At 43.8% G+C, this 18,508-nt stretch overlaps 1 protein-coding gene across 1 annotated transcript in view; it reads right to left on the reverse strand.

Moving 5' to 3' along the window:
- Window positions 1-7,241, reverse strand: part of ADTRP (androgen dependent TFPI regulating protein) — a 33,466-nt gene extending 26,225 nt beyond the window's left edge. The window contains exon 1 of the mRNA XM_074897897.1: window positions 6,883-7,241. Within this exon, the coding sequence (XP_074753998.1) occupies window positions 6,883-7,035 (153 nt within the window). The 5' untranslated portion in view covers window positions 7,036-7,241. The remainder of the gene's footprint in view (window positions 1-6,882) is intronic.
- Window positions 7,242-18,508: the final 11,267 nt, after the last annotated feature.

The raw sequence follows: 18,508 nt of genomic DNA on the forward strand, positions 1-18,508 counted from the left end.
TTGTAGAACTCAGAGGGATTCAGGAAAGGATTTGAAGTGCTTAGAAGCAGAGATCCAGACTTCACTAACTAAAACTAAGTTAAACTATTTATAACTAATGAATTTTGGAGTTGGGCGTGGGGGGATGGGGTTGTGTTTTGGGTTCTTTTTTCTTTCTTTAAATAATTTACAAGTAATGAGGGTGGAGTTGTTTGGGGAGGGTGCTAGGAGGAATTGTGTGTGAGATTGTCACAATACTATGGTTTAAGCCACTATTGGTTTTCTGATTACTTCGTTTTCTCTCCTAATGCTACACAGCGGATCAAGCTGAATCAGGTTTGTCAGATGCACAAAGTCAAGCAGAAAAATACTTCTTCCACTACCTTGCATTCAGCACTGAGTCCAGTTCTGGTAAGGGAACTGAAGGCCTCTTCTTTTTAAGGCTCAGTTGTCCCAGAGTGATGCAATATGGGAAATGCAGCTTATTGCAAACACTGGACCAGTAAGCAATGCTGAAATGGAAAGAGGCTGTGTCACAGCTTTCAGGATGAGATCTCTTTTGCCATGATCTTACTCTGAATCAGATACTTATTTACAGCAAAGTGTCTGAAGCTGTGGCTGGTTACTTCATCAGTTTCTGAAGGAGCCGAGAAGGGTGGCGCTTGGGAGGGGACAGAATTAGTGCAATGCTTTTCCATCAGAAATTCCTTTATTATCAAAATATCTGTGGGAAGGAGGAGGCTATGATTTCACCATGTCCATTGTCAAACAAGGGTTTCTGCAAGATTTAGTTTGCAGAGACTGAGTCTTCCCAGGGAGCAAAATAACCATAGTTTGCATGACCAGAGTATCCTTGCAGTTATTGGCAGCAATCCCAATGGATGCATTTTGTGGCTTCCCAGCAAAAGAAAAAGATACATCCTACCTTCCCTATCTTTTCCACAGTCCAGCTGGTTGCCGCAGCAGACTGTAAGCCAGGTGCCACTGGGGGAGCGTCTTCCCCCCCTGTGCAGACCCACAGTGGTGGAGGTAGGGAGCTGCTGATGCAGGCTGGGTAACTGGCCCAGGGGCACCCAGGATGAGGTGTCAGAGATAGTGCACCACCCAGTTCAGCTGAAAAGCCCCATGTTTCCTCTCAGAGTGAGGGGGGAACAGCCACATTTTTACATAAAAACCCCAAGCAGCTTCATCAGAAGTCACATATGGTTTTGTTCAATTCTGAGGCACCCAAACCAGCTCTTTTAAATGTGGTTTTCTCTCTCTCTCTCTCTCTCCCATTACCACAATTAGCCTCTGTAACTGCAGGCACAATTTCAGTCAGTAGGGATTCAGCCCTTCAAGTCACAGGTCTCGTTCAGAAAGTCCATACTGGGGCGCAGTGTACTTAAACCCAAGCACATACTCAACCCAAACGCATGCCCCAGTCCTTGGCCTCACCAGGACACCAAAACCAAGCCCCTGAAGAGCTAAGAAAAGCCTAGTAATAAACAGAAGCTCTTGTTACACCCCGTAGAGTCAGCAGTAACTTTCTGTAAAAAGCATGAAAAATGAACATGAGGGTGGTGACAGTCTGGTGACACATGGTGACTAATTGCCAATAAAGCAGTTAGGGAGAGGCCTGGTTCCCAGAGGATGGGACTATTATTATCTTGTTCATGGTCAGCCTTACATTAATCATGGGACAGGGATAGGCTGCTTCTTACCCCCTTCAAAATTAACTAAAACAAACATTTCTGAAAAGAAACAGTCCCAAAACAACCACATTCTCAGCCTGGTAAATATTCTGTCATATGCAGGGGAGGACAATGTTATCTTCCGTATGGAAAATGCTTATCCGAATGTGTAACCTGACCCGTTTCTCTCGCTAAACATGGAGAGCAACTCCTGAAGCAGTTTGAACTCAGTCTCAGGAGCTTGTTTTCTGTGCTGCCCATAGCTCTACCCTTGTCCATCACTGTGGGTTCAAAGGTGTTTCAGTCAGTTTGTGATCACCCTATGTTTCCAGAAGCAATGGAAGAATATGCAAGTAATTTTCAAACCAGAAAATTGATTCTAGCTAGAACCATCCCTAGTAACTTTCAGTCTGGCAGGGTGCACCACCGGTAGACTTGAGTCAGAGCACCAAACCCGTGCTCTTCCAGGCATATTCCTGTAAGAAAGATGCATCCAAATCTCGCAGCCCTTCTCTAATTGGAAAATGTTGACATTTAAAAAAAATAAAAATAAAAAAATTACATGAAAGTATCAAATTATTCCAGATGTCCTGTGAATTTCCCAAACAGCAGTGCTGGCACTCACAAATCCATTGCAGCCACTCATGGAATATAAATCCGCTGGCTGTAAATAAAGAGGATCCCCTAAAGTATTCCCACACAAACAGAAGGAAGACTGGAAGCATTCAGAAAGCTAATGATTAACCCAAAGAGGAGAATATGGATATGATTATTCCTGTTTGAGAGATGCTGCTTTCTTCTCTAGACCCCTCAGAGCTCCATGGCACTAGGTGCTGTAGAAATGCTTAATTTAGCCAGATTGATTTTCCAAACTGAGAGTCATAGTGACAAAGACAAACCTTAATTTTTATATGCTACAGTGATCAAAAGTGTGTTTCTATTTAATTAACCTGACATGATTTACTTTTGCATATAGGATCTAGCCATGTGTATATTGAAATCTCCAACTGGTACAAATAAATCGGGTTCCAAGCTCTGCCCTTAAGGGGGGATAAATCCAATATTCTGAGTAGGCTATTAGACATAACAGTAAACATTTAGTGTAGACACACATCCATTCACATGATAGTGACCTGGCAAATATGTATACTAAATGCTGGGCCTATTTTGAAATAAATAAAAAACAGCTTTCAGGAAAATTGAAAAGTATTTCAATTATGAGATGCAAAAGAGTGTAAGGAATAAAATGAGGCAGGAATGCAATTAATAGTTTTTAAAGGTGCAGTATGCTCGTTATGCAATGATTTACCAATAGATTTTCAGCAGCGAGCAGATTTTTATGAGCTCAGATATTTCAGGCAATGAATGATTCAGCTTGTACTGTTTTGTGTCACAGACAAATGAATACAATACTGGTTTTATCTGCCATTTCTGCTTGTTCAGTAATTGGTCAATGAACTCCTTTGATACAAACCCCACTTATCTTTTTTTTTGCCCTACAAAAATATTTCCTTTCTGAATCTTGATTGCTATGATCATTAACTAGATAAATGAATCTGAAGTAACGTCAGAGCTGTAGCTCTCTTGGGAGAGCTGCATGACTACTGAAGAATTGAATGAGTTGCTAAAAGGAGGGCCATATCTAGAAGAAATTCTTCCAGCATCCCTCCATCAGAGCTAGGAGTCAAGCTACATTTCTACCCCTGGAAAATGTCACATTTCCCAGTACTTCTTTTGGGATCAGAGCAAACTGGCCATGGCAGCTTTCTGCAGAAGGATATTTTTAAATGCAATTCCAGAGAGCTAAGAGGAATTTTGGGGGGAAAATTTCTAAGTGATTCATCCAGCCGGTGCCAGAAGCCAGGCAATTGAAGTCTGGTAGGAGACAGGCAGAAGAGATGGACAAGCACTCTGTGTGCCTGGCTCTGGGAAAGCCTCCAAGGCACAGCCCATCCCTGCCCAGCACGGCATCGCCACTGAACCAGCACAGCCAGCAGGAAGCTTTTCCTTGCTCTTCTTCCCCAGGACCGTACCTACCGGCATCCCAAGGCATTTCCTGGGACTAATTCTAAAGGCACTGAAATGTAATGCGTTGGGTGCGCACCTGATGGACATCTGTGGTTGACAGCCACCTCTTCTTCCTTGATGTCCCTCAGGAGTGAAGTGGTTTAATGCCAAACCATGGGATGACTCTTCCAGGTCCTGTAGAGCCCCACAGGGAGCTTCATGGCCCCCTGGGCCATATTGTCCTCTCACCCTCTTCCTCTTTTATACAGTGACTCAGGAATCTTTTGCCACCTGGAGATACTAACACTGTCCAGATCAATGGGAGAAGGGGGGGTGAGGACATTTCTCTCCCTGGGCCCCTCTCCCTTTTTGGCAATCCTTTCTTGAAAAAAAATACATCTCTGTAGAGGAAGGACTAGTGGCCATGAAGGAGTAATTTTGCACACCCTGCCTCATTGCCACATTTTCTGTGTCAGCCATAGGCAACATCTTCAGCCCAAAACATCTCCCTGCTGGCTGACAACTCCATTTTAGTGTCAGGATCAGATCAATAAGTGGTTAAAAGATGGGAGACAAAGGACTAGAGAAGTGAAGCAAGGGCCCCAGAAATTTAATGAGACCTGAGCTGTTCAGCAGATCCATAAATGAGCCGGGAAAGGGAGCAAACACTGAGGTGGTAAAGCTTTGTAAATTTTTTTTTCTTTTTTTTTTTTTATTTCTGTCAAAGTGAAGCCTGACCACAAAATTGCCAAAGAATCTCAGGATACTGAGTGCCTGACACATCAAATAGCAGATGAAGATCAGTGTTGGTAAATGCAATGTTATGCATTTCAGAAAAAAAGCAACTTCAATTATATAGTTTTCAACAGTGGGTTCTAAATTAACTACCACCGTCCAGGAAAGAAATGTTGGACACACTGTGGACAACTCTCAAATTCCTAGCTCCTTGCTTACCAGCAATCAAAAAAGACAAATAGAGAGTTAAGAATTGTTAAGAAGAAATAAACAACAGACAAGGAAACACCTTCAGGCCACTGTATAAATCCATGCTGTGCTCATAGCTCGACCACTGCAGCGTGCCCTACTTACCCCTTTCTGAAACTAGAAAAACTACTGCAAAGTGCAACAAGGATGCTTTAATGAAAGAAGCAGCCCTTTGTGAAGAGAGATGAAAAAGGCTTGGGCTTCCAGCTTGCAGAAAAGAATAACCGAGGGGAAAATCTGGTAGAGGTCTCTAATGAGTTGCAAAGAAAAAGTGAACAGTGACGATTAAATTATAACACAGATGTAGAGACGCATCCAATTCAGTTGTCAGGAAGAAGGTTTACACCAACAAAATGAACTGCTTTTTCACTCAAGGCACACTTGCCTTGTAGCACTCATTGCCACAGGATGGGGAAGGTACCAGAAGTATAAACAGGTATGTTTTTCCTTTCGATAGTTGAAGGAAAGGCTTTGAATGGATATTAGCTACCTTGGCCTGGATTTATCTTCTGGCTGGGTAAGTGGGTATGCCAGTGTGAGGGTAGAACCATGGAAAGCTCATTTTATGCTTAGACGTGCTGTCTTGTGCAGCCTTTCACTGATCATCCACTGCTGGTCACTAAGGGAAGCTGGATGATAATTTCAGTGAGTATTTCTATATCTCAAAATACTGGGAGACTGGTTACTTGCTTTCTCCTCTTGAGCTCATGCTTTAGAGCTGTGTCATATATTGGATGACAGATCTTAGTATAATGGTGCCAGGGGATGGGGGTGGAGATGCTGTTTTGCCTGAAAGTATGGCTAATACTTTACTGGGGCCATTTCCTCCCCCCCCCCCTAAAAAAAAAAAAAAAAAAGGAAAGGAGCTTGGCACACAGTTCCTTGCCTGGGACTTGACTGGTGGTGTTTTAGTCTACTGACATATATCCCAGCAGGATGAAGTGAATATCCTTATCCTTAAGGTTGTTGAATCCCGACCATTTGATCGCTGGCATTTTAGAAATATTAATTTTTAAAATGTCACAAAAAGCGTAGATGATACAAAGACAACATAGCAACAAACCATACATGTGCCAACATGACTGCAGTGATATATGTGCCCTCATACTTGCACAGCTGGCTTGGCTAAGGGCATTGTGGGTCTCTGAAGACTGTTGTAACCACCTCACCACCTCTTGTTGCAAATATTTCACAGTCACAGAATGGTTGATGTTGGAAAGGATCTGAATTTCCCAATGCCCTGGGGGTCTTCAAAGGCCCTAGCGGAGCTGGGGAGCCTTTAGGCTTCCATTGAACCACCATGAGGTGTCTCCTTCTGAAAAGTATAAAATAGAGACAAACATACCCCAAGCCAAACCTCCCACTGGTACTGAACTCTGATGGTCGCCCAGAATGAATGAAAGGCCATGGAGGTCCCTGCGATCATCCTTCAGATTAGCAAGTGTCCCTGAAATTTGTGCCTTGTAGGAACCCTCTCCATATGCCCGGTCTTTCCACCCCACTGCCACCAGTGCCACAAGTCACTGATGAACCGTGTGGACTGTGAACAAGCCTTCTCGCCTAATGTATCTCACCTGCTTTCATTTTCATTTCTATCTTGTGAAATGTTAGTGTATTAGGAGAACCAGAACACATTATGGTCTACGATTTTCTGTGTACTTTTAGGAAATGCAGCAAGCCATTGATAGCACCGTTAAAACGCATGTAATAATGTCACAAGCACCATTCTCTGCAGGCTGGAATTTCTCTTGTGCTCTCAACTGACTGTCAAACTAAGCGTGTATTCTGAATGGCTAAATTAGCACCACGCTATGCTTTGTTTTATCTTTTCTGTGATTTACAGGACATAAAGCCTATTAAAAAATCTGAAGTAAAACTCTAAGCATCATTATAATGTGTACTGAATTAAGGGTTAGATAACATTCATCAAACTTGCACGTGTCCTGGCTGGACCTACCTTACCTTTCTGTCCCTCTCCTCACAGATAGCTTGTCTCTTTTACAAGGAAGCAGCTAGCTTCAAAGTACTTTCTGAAAGCCAAGCAGCAAACTAGCCAATATTCTTTCTTCGACACCTTTCACAGCATAAGCATGGATCCCTACTTTGTTTCCTTTGGGTTATAAACCCTTAAAGGAAGCAGTTTACAGCAGCAACTATACCAGCTGCATATGTCTTGAGGCACAGATGGCAGACAAACAAATAGACATATTGGTATCACTGTACAACACGATTTGCTTACCAGATTGAGGACTGTCAAATATTTCCACTGCCCACCGTAAAGGAACACTTCAGATGGCCTCTCTTCTGTTCTTATGTGTGTGATTGAATAGGCTATGAAAAAATACCAGACAAAAGCAAGGCAATGATACGTTGCGAGAGTAGAGATTTCCATGCTTCAATTAAACGCAAGTGAAAAAACATCCAAAAGCAGCTTTCCTCTTAAGGCCCTCGGTCGCTGTGCATGGGAAGTGGCAGGGCAGGAGGCTTTACTTTGGAGCAGACTCAGGACACATTGCCACTTTGCTCTCGTCAAAAGGAATATTCACAAGGCTGTGAACTTTGCTTCTGTTTCCTTCCCTTTTCACTGTACAGATAGGCTGGGGGTGGGCAAGAAGAATAAGCTTATTCCCTGGATTTAAATGCCTTGCTCGAGATTAGTGAAGATTAGTTGCAGACTTACATAAGGTTTTTGTTGTTTTTTCTTTTTGCAAAAGTGGGGGGAGCTTTGCTGCTGATTTTGTGTAATGGGCTGTTGTTCCTTGGGTAGCAAGTGAAAACAAGTATGTTTTCCCCTCTTGTAGCTATGGGCGCAGCCATGTCTCCAGTTCAGCTTGGGAAGCCTCTGAGACTGTTTTCCTTGTGTCAAAGGAAGAAGTGAGAAGCATAATGGTCTGTGAAAGAAAAACCAAGTTGATTTGTTGATAGGCTATGGAGGTGGCAAGGAAGCTGAGAGAATTCGTAGGCAAAAGTCCTTGGGGTTGAAAATTACTGCGAGCGTTGACATTTTTTTGTGGGAAAAGGCTCTGCTGCCTTTATGTTGCTCTGCACAGCTGGGATCCGTCACAACCGTGTACAGCAGGTTGGACAAACTCTGAGCTGCTTTGAACCTCTGGCAGGGATGGAGACATGGGGCAAAGACCCCTAAGCACTGATCAGGGCATCTCGCCCACCTGCTTCTTTGCTGCCATTCACCTTCAGACAGACCCTCTTCCTCTTCCCCAGTGCAACATTATCCCACCGTCAGGGCTGGGGTAAACAAGAGAAGAACCGATACTCATGCAATGACCTTAAAATGAAGCGATCAAAAAAGTTCCCGTAGAAGTGCTCATTTTTCCCTCCCCTCCTGCCTCGGCAAGCAGCCCTATTAGCACTGGAAAATACAGGTGGCATTTCCTATTTGGGCCAGAGTCTCCGTAATTGCAGTGCTGTCAGCAGTAACTGCCATCTGAGCGTTTCACAGGGCCTTGGTGGGGAAAGGGTGCTGCGCCCCAGCCCGCACCCGCACCCTCCCCACACAGGACAAGGCGAGGGAGTGCTCTTCTCACCCCTGTGGGGGGCTGCCCCCATGGGCAGGGCTGCGCTTTGGCCAAGCAGACTGCGTTAAAGGATGGGGGTTTTTTGCCCTTCTAACTGGCCTACAGGCAGCATTGAGCAATCTGCTGTGTTTTGGTTTTTCTCCTGCATTTTTTTTTCCCCCTGGTACAGGACGTAAGGCTCCATGTGGGATGATTTCCTATGAACTCAGGCAGAAACGTACATGCACGTTGGGAAACAGCCCTTGCACTAAGGCGCTTCAACATGCTCCTGTGTTTCACTGACTTCTCCCCTAATTCAGATTACCCATATCCAGATTCCCCAGGCATTTCAGCTATCACAATCCCGATGAAATATTTCTGCTTCATTTAGGAAAAATAAAGATGTACATCCTTTTGTTGTCATCTGAGGTTGGAGAAAACCCCTTGCCAGAAGAAAAAAAAAAAAAAAAAAAAAAAAAAAGAAATGGTAATCTGTTTTTTTTTTGGACTCTGACAATGTCACTGGTCTTTTCCTAGGAAACCCAGCAGAAAAGAGTTTTCAATTGTCTTTACAGACTTTCTGGAGAGGGGCAGTGCTGTCATGAGCTGCTTCTTCTGCTCCTCCTTGTTAAGACTCATCCCTGGGACAAAAGGCAGGAACAGAATAGGACTAAGGCATGGAAGGGCCCTTTTTATTAGTGATTTGCATATCAAAGGCACCAGGCAGTAAGCACTTAACAAGTTATCTTCACACCAGTCTTTCTGAGGTTTTGCTATAGTGCAACTTTAAAGGCATGTGCTTCTGCTCAGTAGGTGCCCGAACGCATGCTAATGAATGTAAATGTATGCAAAATGGCAAGGTATGTTTTTTCTTTTCTGGAGAATCTTGGCCAGTATGGCTGGGAAGGTGTCAAGTACGGTGACAGTTTTCTGATGTGGACACCTGTCCCACAGACTGAGACCATCTGCTTTGTTTTCCCATATACAAGAAACAAGATACATATCCTTCAGCCTAGCTAAGGGGTGAAGTTCAGATGTAGAAACACGGCACAGAAAGGATGAGCACCACATAGGCTCTGAAGTCTGACACGCCACACTTCATGGAGTCTTTCTGATGTTACTGCCACTGTGATGCAGCGAGCAAACACACTGGAAAGGTCATATCTTTTGCTGACTCTCCATGGGTGTGAACATCTACTAGAGGTTCAGTGGAATAGGAAATTCAGGCCAAGTCTTTTTGCAGGCAGTGGAGAGAAGGAAGAAAGAAGGAGCACAATGGGGCACAGGCAGATGTGCTGCTGCAGACTTAGTGGGAGAGTTTAGTTCTGCTTGGTACCACACCCCAGCTCACATCTGCTGCTCCCCTGAGCTGAGGTGAGCTGAGCCACATTCACACATACTGCCAGTGCTCGCAATCTGCTTCAGAGGTTCATCTGACTGTACTGAAGCAAACTGGGAGCTCCCAGTTAGTCCATCAACATGGTTCAGCTGAAGAATAGTAACAAGTAACTGGAGCTGTAAATCACCTTGCATACACAAAATTACTTCTGCTCATGTCCTAACAGGAGAGAGTTAGGCCAGCTTGCCTGATTTTGCACCAAAATGGGCTTGACTCACTTGTAGTATTAGTACGGTTCAGGTACAGAGATGACAGCAAACAGTGTAAACTGGTAATATCTTAGACGAACGTGACTGTGAAGTCACTGTGTGTCTCCACATGGTATTTCCAGGCTATCAAGCAGTTCCCTCTAAATCCGTATTTACCATACAGTGTTTAGTTACCACCTCAGCCTGTTGCTAACAAGGCAGATAGAAACAAATACTCCTGCTTCCTCATGAGCTGACAATTTGTTTAGGGACCAGTAAGGCGCCTTTCAAATATTCTTCAATATTTTTGCACTGGTAAGGTTTCCTCTCTGTCAGGGATATCCAGTGATAGCAGAACGAGCAAGGCAGGAAATCACTGGCAGGTGACAACAGTTAAGGCCAGGTGAGAGGAAAGGATTCAAAGCCAAACAAAGCCCTAGGAAAGGTTTGGGCATCTGAAAAGCAAAACTGTGGGTTTGTGCCTAGTGATCTTTTCTAGGCATGATTTAAGAACAAGGGACTGATATATGACTGGGACTTGCCTCCATCAGAAGTGGTTTTTAGGGTGAAGAAAATGTAAGGAGCTGGGTAAGTACTTTTTTTTTTTTTATAGTTTTCTGATACCTGTTTCTATCCTCAATGCAGATCTTTTATGTGTGGATTTTGTAATTTAATTTACTGTTATTCTAAGCTAGGCCGCATTAAGGACGGCATTCCTTGAAAGCGGGGCCTGGGGCTGTTCTTGTACAACATCCTCTATGTGTTATGTGAGCATGTCTAGGGTTAACAGACTCCATCGCTGCTATGTTCTGGTTTAGCTGCAGGTAATGCAGGGGTCTGTGTGGAAGAAACATTTTCTGATAAGCATTAGCCAAGAAAGCTTTTTAGCATGTAGAGCAAGGCTGCCTGAGCTCTATGTCCCTGGGGACGTCTGTAATAATGATTCGTTCTGTGATGGCCTTGGTGTATGAAATGAAATATAATTGACAAAATTGCAAGCCTGGCATAGTCTGCTCCGGGCATCCTCAAATCCTCAGGCAAGCTCCCCAAATCATGTGGTTAGAGTAACTGACAAGATTTAATTCTCTATGGTTCTATTTGTCTTGGGCTTTAGTAGCTTCAAGGGGTCTGAGTTTTCTAGCTCTTCTTTCACAGCTGTGTGAGCGACAAGTGTAAAAATGTTTTAACTGCTAATAAAAGCTGAGGGCCTTGCCCGGTGACACAGCAGTGATAGTGACAACTAATGAAGATCGATATAAATATCCTGAGATAATTCACTAAAAATCTGAGAATGGTCAAAGTGGCCACATCTACTTGCTGTGTATGGCAAGCAGAGAAGTTACAGAGTTGGATGGCAATTTCTGCATCCTCTTGCATAGGCTTCTCCTCTTTATCTTGTGTGAGATTTTAAATGTGTATTTTTAAGGAGAACAGGGGTTTATCTCATCTCGATACATTTGTTCTGAATTGTTTTTAAAAAGTTGTTCCAAAGTGCCCAAATCCAGAGGAATTTTTCAGTCCCAAAGTGGTAACTAGCCTACAAGCAGAAACTGGATTCAGTAGTTGGAAGCACTCTCTCAGATTTGGGAGCTTCTCCCTCCCATGGAGCTCTATTGGCATTTAAACTATATGTTTATTCAGATTGCTAAATGAAATGTCACTTTGATCCAGAAGCAAAACTTCCTGTGTAACAATGATTTGACATTTCTGACTCTCTTAAATGGATGAAAATGATGACATTAATCAAAACAAAACCTTTTCAGCTAACAACTTGGGTTCTAAAAGTAGGTATATTGAAATTAAGAAACATTTGATTGGAAAAATGCTTGCCTATCTCATTCTCTCCAACTTGTAGTGGAAATTAGTAATTGTTTGCCCTGTCACCAAACCCCAGTTGTGTCTTCTTTTTTGGCAAGGTGAATATTGCTTAGAAATAAAAGGCATGGTTTTCATTGGTTCTCAACAGCTTCTAAGAACTTACATACTTTTTGAAAAGATATATTGCTTCTCAGTTTCACCTTTTCCCTTTTCTGTCAGAGATGCGAAATTAATCTTTGATCCTTTAGAAAGATTGTGCACAAACAACCTGAAGTTCAGAGCAAAACAAACACTTATACCACAGTGTACTAGGGAAGAAATGCCAGGCTATTTTTTAGATCTTTGATACACAAGGTATGACTGGTTCTCATTAGACTCCTTCCTGCTTAGATAATTGTGATGGGCAAGCTAAGAAATGTGTTTATGTCAGGTTTTTTCTTTGCCCTTTCTAGAGGGAGCCAAGAATGTACCAACGGGTCTTGCAAATAGGTATGTGCTTGATAACTGCATATCAGAATGTTTTGATTTGTGTGGGGTTTCTTTACTGCTGAAATACATCAGCTTCTAGGGCAGGACACAGTAAGTCTTGGACAGAAGAGTTTCATGAAGATTTATGGTGTAGAGCACACCTCACTGGACCGGTGGGATAAGAATTACAGGTGGCAGAGTAAGAAAATCGGGGAAGTCGGCTCTTCTTTCATGACTATAAGAAGACACCACTTGTGGCTTTTTTCCGCTTATTCAGACGATTAGCAGATCTAGTGTATATTACTCTTGACTTTGTGGTATATGTATAATGGTAAATAACTATTCATATACAAGACAATAGAGAATCATTCAACACTGACCCCACCACTCAGTGCTTGCTGAAATGGTCTAGTTTATGTGCAAATCTACCTTAAAGAACAGATATTGTTACAGATGTGTATTAGATAATAAAATAAAGGCCTATCTATGGCCGTATTAGTGTAGTATCCAAATCTTTTGTCACAACCTTTGGTATTAGATTGCAACAAATGCTGGGCAGAGGAAGGAACTGCTTATCCCCACTGTATGCATGAAGTGCAACCTCAAGCAGTGAAATGGTGTGCCTGAGGTCACACTGAAAGCCTCTGTTGAAATGCAAATTAATGATCGTTCTCCTGAAGTCCTGATAACATCTAAAGCATGCTGGAGGACACGATGTAGTTCAGCAAGAGATGCTGTTGAGTGCTGGTTCGCTCCCCACCACTGGTATCATCTTGACAGATGACTCAATAGGTTATAAAACATGCCACAACCCCAAGTGCCTCCCAGACCGTGCTAGATGCTGGGGGCCCTGCAAGCTGGCCAGAGGGACAAGTACAAGGATCCCCTCTCCATGGGGGCACTAACATCCTTTGTACACCAAGCCCATGTCCCGCTCCTGCTCATTACTTGTTGCTTCAGTGTCTGGTAAATTTTTCAGTCTATCAAAAGTGAGGGTAAAACAAAGATTGCAGTGTTTTAATGATGCTAACAACGTGATGTCAAGAACATAATGAACTTCAAACCAGTGGTTTGGTCAGCCTGCCTGCCTAGCAATGGGCACAGAAAATGGGTTTCCTACCTGAGACCAGTCACGCCATTGCTACAGTCTTCACATAAGGTATCAGAAGGGTCTGATACAGGTTGTGGCGCTGGACCCTACTTGTGCAATGACCTGCTAGTGGTTCCTTACTGGAACTCGGGTTACTCGGAGGGCTGTGCAGGCTGCACCTGAGCCTGCAGAGCCCTGGGGGTGAGGCACTGCCTGGGCAATCAGGCTCTAATGGGGTACTGTCAGCAGGCGAGCACCTGGTTTACCAAGTGAATGCTGCTCTTCACCTCCTCCATCTCACACAAAGAATCAAATCCTGAAGTGGGAACTGCATGAGATACCAATGGTCTCTCAGTGTCTTAGCTACCTTTCTTCAGCAGCAATGTTACTGTGAAGAGCTGGAAAATTGCTCCCTATTTCCCAGCCCTTTGCTCTGGGAAGATCTCTGAATTTTCTTGCCTCTTTGCTGAAGATGGGATGGGCAAGTGTCATGTTCAGAGAAAGCCTCTTCGCACATCATGCTCTGCTTCTCCAAGCTGAAGTGGCCTACCGCATCCCTTCCATTTCTTTGTAGCCTGGTCACCAGGCCTGACCCCCACATAAAGATGTTCCCCAACACCAACATCTTTGTGAGGGGGTCAGTCTGCTTTGCTCAGCTTCCTCTTAGCTCTTGTGTGTATACCTGTTCACTGTAATTCTTAATTTGGACAGATCTTCCTGTCTGGGTGGCTTTCCCTTTTCCTACCTCCCCAAAGTATTGTGGTAAAACATGTATTATCCAAAGACCTGTGTTAGGCAGTACCCAGTTCTGACACATAGCAGCTACCTGTGTGTGCTGTAACAGTGCTACAGGCGGTGGACACGGCATTGAGAGCTTTCTAGCTGCTCCTCTGCCCTGCTCTTTCTGTTTGCAGACTGTCCTTGGGGCAGAGCTTCAGCTCACTCTCTGTGAGGGAGCAAGATGCTACGGGGAGCCCCATGCTACCTGCAGCAGCTGTGGTTTACCTTTGCATCTGCAGCCAGAGCCTCTTTACTTGATGTAGCATGTCACGATCTTGTGGACTGAGTTGATTTAGTGGTGGCTTTTTGCAGAGAATTTTGCCATAGGTGTTAACAAGACAGGATGTTTCCTATAACAAAAAGCTATCCCTCAGAAGTTATCCTATCTGGAAATGAACTTGGGCGGGGAAAAAAACCCCCAACAAACCAAAACCACAAACCCCTCAACATTCTTTTCATCCTTCTTGACAAAATCCACCTTAACTTTCCTTCTGCCACTGTCAGTTCCATTACATGACACGCATTGGCATGTTTCCTTTCCTTAAAGCTATTTTCAGCGCTGAGGAAAAGCGCCTCCAGCTTTTGCAACACTTCATTTGGTTATTGGTCAGATAATCAGATGTATTTGTGAGGAATTTGAGTTTGGAATAAGGCCATTTGCTACAAAACTCTTGTGCTGACCCCTTCCTTCTCACTGCCCTCTGAAAACATGTTGTGTTTCATTAATGCTAAATGCATTTGAGGGATCTGAACTTTCTTGGTCATGTGCTTTAGCTGCTTAGTGAAAACCTAGGTGGTTTGTATACCTTTATGCTTCTGGGATCAGCTGGTGGGGGGAGGTGGTGTTTGCTGTTAGCTTCCCATCTCAAAGGCTTGGATTTTTCTTGCATTCTTGCTTCCTAAAAGTGGGGGTGGAAAGGAAACCTGCTCTTGCCAAATATAAGATGCTGGTTATCAGCTAATTCTACTGTTTACTGTTTGCACAGCTAAACAACCGCTTGCGTTTGGCAGCGAGCTTGAGTTCATCTGCAGCGTGGAGGACAGAGCTGCCTGCTCCTTTTCATCATAATCTTTCTGTTGTTGTTTAACGCTCAGTGGATATCTCCAGTACTGCTTTCTACTTGTGCATTTCGAGACACTTTAAAAAGGGAGGGTGTCATTGCCCTTGTTTTGAAGAAGAAAATCTGAGCTTCTAGACAGGCTGTGCAGGGGTGCTGGTCCCAATACATTAGATGGAAGTTGGTGAAAAGACAAAGAACAGTTAGGAGTTCAGAGAGTCCTGTTTTCTTCTCAAATTTGCCCTGCAATAATGGCATTGTCCACACTAACATACACTGACGCTGAGTGGTGCTGCTGGAGGTGCCTGCGAGGGGGAGCCTGACTTGTGGTGCCTCCATTTGGTGCTGCTGATCAAGGCACGAAAAAACATGGGGAAAAAAGGGCAAGAATGAAAAAATAATCAAAAGGACCCCAGACCTGGAGGAGGCTTTTCCTGGGTACCATGCGCACCAAGCTTGTGTAAGAGTTTTGCTGGGATACCGAGACTGGAGCTTTTCTTGCAGCCAAATGTATCCAGGACTGGGTAGCGCTGCCTTCCAGCAATGCCACTCTGGCATGGAGAGGAGTGCTGGTGCCACCTCTCTCTGCACCCTGGGCTGCCAAGAGGAAATATCGGCTTCTGCATCATTAGCAACAGCTTCGTGTTGTTGAACTAGTCTTTGATCCCTTCCTCCTCTGCAAAACTGCACGGTGGGTGGTAAATTAATCCCTGGAGTTCAGCCCAGCAGTATGCAGAAAGCACAGGGGAAAAAGTAGGTGAGCATGCGCTGATTCTAAGAGCCTGGAGTTTGCCCGGGTCCTTGGTTTTAGCTTGGTGTTACTCCACTGACTTCGGTGGCAGAAGGTCTCATTTGCACAGATTTACGTAAGCACAGTCAGTGTTTCTTTCCTCGTGTCTGCTGATGGGGTCATGCAATAAGCATGAATCCAGATGCCACTGCTCTTCTCATTAAATGTGTAGTCACTGTGGAATAAAACAACCTGGTTCGATCTACCATGGCCACAACAAAAGGTGACATTGTCGGCCAAGTGGGCTTAGTGTTAGGAAACCGGACAGTATTTTATGCATGCTTCATGATGAAACCAGGAGCAAAACAGAGGAGAATCCAGGCTGTCTGTAGTAATTAATGAAAACTAAGGAATAACTGAATAGCAAATGTAGTTAGTTAAAGGAGGGAACCTAAAGTTCATATCAGAATGGGTGGGACAAAGACTGACCGCCACATTAAAAGGATGATCATTCCAGTTTCACTTACTCTGCTTTCTTACCCTTTTCTCTCTGTCTCACTCTCCTCTATTGGGATGGAAATTTTCAAGCTCAAGAACTAACATTATTTTAGGACACTTAAAGGGAACTGAGAAACAGAAAAATATACTCTTACCATTAAAAAGGTTGCAAGTTTTGTAATCTGCTAGCCAGTTTGGTGTCAGAGATGAAGCAAGCTGATGCTATGCTAGAAGAAAGGCTTTGCTGAGAATCCCAGTGATTGTATCAAACTACTGTCTGCTGAAAATGACTAGTTCAATGGGATGTGGCACATGATTGCAGCACATGCTAAGGATGCTTTGAACTGCCTTTTTTTGTTTGGGGTTTTTTTTTTTTTTTTTTCTTTTTAAAAAATTGAGCTGTAGAGCATGCAGTTCGGGAAGGCCAAATATCATGTGTGAATATTGCTGACTGTACACCACAGCGAAGGACTGTGCTGAATGAAGTTGGGCCTCTGTGGTTCTTTGCAGATACCTAGTAACAACCTTGAGCAGAGCATCTTTGCCTACCACAACAGTTCTTCTAGTTCGGCAGATGCATATTCCTCTCAAAGAGCAATCTATATACTCTGGCAGCTATTTTCAAGTAAAGCTGTATTTCACTTATTAAAGCATAAAAGTTAGGCTGCATACACTTTCAGAGAGCCTTGTTCAAGGCAGAATAGCTACTCTAAAGACGGCGCCATGGGATAATGACTTCCAGACTGTCCAAAGCTGCATTCCTTCAAGCTTCTCCATCAGTGCAGTAATAAAGACTCTGAGCCACCTGGGCTGCATCTGTACTGTGTGGGAGGTAGGAGCCATGGTGTAACCCACAGCCCTGCTCCCCTAGCTATCCAGATGAGGCTTGCTGTTGAACTTCCCTCTTGCCACATGCCTGAGTCTCCTTTCAGTGGAGCCAGGAAATGCAGCGTGATGGTATGAGTGCACACACACGCAAAACAGACAGAACATGACCTGTGGAATTAGCAAGGGCTGGATCATGCAGGAGATGGTTTCCCTGAGCACAGCACAAGGCAATTAGGAGAGGTCCTGCAAAGGGCCAGGAAGGCTCTTGCCCAGGACAGCTTGCAGGTTTAGGATCCGAAGCTGGCAGAGGGATTTGCTAGTGCAGCTTTGCATTGCTTTGCTGGAAGCCTGTTTCAGAGGCACTTCTGCATTTCTTGAGCACAGTGAAATGAATGTGTAAAATATTGAGCAGATCTGACTTGCACCTTCATGAGATAGGAGCTTGTTTCCCAAAAACAGAAAAGTCAGGGCATGCAGGGGCTTTTCTGTAGAGCAGTGGTTTTCAACCTGTGGTCTGTGGACCCCTGGAGGGCCACAATGTGGTCACAGGGGGTCTAAAAGGCTTAAAGCAGGGGTGGGGAACTTCCAGCCAGGAAACATTTGTTCTGGCCTGTGACAAGCACTGTGCCTCCTTCTCCCACAGCCCCTTCCCCTCAATGCTCCTCTCATACTCAAGCCCCCCCACCCTGACACACTAGTATATTCTATGCAAGTATGGGTGGTGGGACCCACTTTAACTAGGTGTTTTTACTCTTAAAGACATTTTCTTAACCCAGCAGCCCTCTTCAGGGCCACAAGAGGTCTGCAGTCAGTTCCTCCAAGTGGTGGCTCTGGACCTGTAAACAAAAATATATGGTGACTGAACACAGACAAACAAGGGGTGGGTGGGTGTGTGTGAGAAGAATTGTAAAAACTTTTCATCAAATTTTAATGTAAAAATTGGCATCAAATTTGGAATAAGCACATTAAAATACCATAAAACGGGCCATTTGAGCATGAAGAATGTTGATGCTATTTTAAATGCATATAGAATAATTGCAATAAAGATAACACGATTGTGTGCATTAACAGTTTAACTTATTTCCCCTTCTCTCCAAATTTGAAGACCCTTCATGAGAAAATTGAAATAAATATTTGATGCAGTCTAGTGCTTTAAACTTTGAATTAAGTCTCGGTGGTCTGTGGCCACAAAAGGTATTCGAAGGGGATCCATGGTGAAAGAAAGCTTGAGAACCCCTGCTAGAATATTGAAAACATTATCTGTAGGGAGTAATAATTTTTTTTAAAAAAAAAAAAAAGCTAACATGCATGGCATTAAAATCCCAAATCTGTTTCTTCCATAAAACTAGTTTCTGTGGCTCCCCAGTGACTCCCCAGAATTCATGGCTACACTGGCCTTGCAAAAGCCACTCCAGCTTACAGGAGAGAGAAGATAACAGATTTCATGAGCAAGCCTCATACAGCGAGGTTTGCCCTGAGAATAAAAGCCCTTC

Source organism: Athene noctua, chromosome 2, assembly GCF_965140245.1.
Source record: "Athene noctua chromosome 2, bAthNoc1.hap1.1, whole genome shotgun sequence".
NCBI classification, from domain to species: Eukaryota; Metazoa; Chordata; class Aves; order Strigiformes; family Strigidae; genus Athene; species Athene noctua.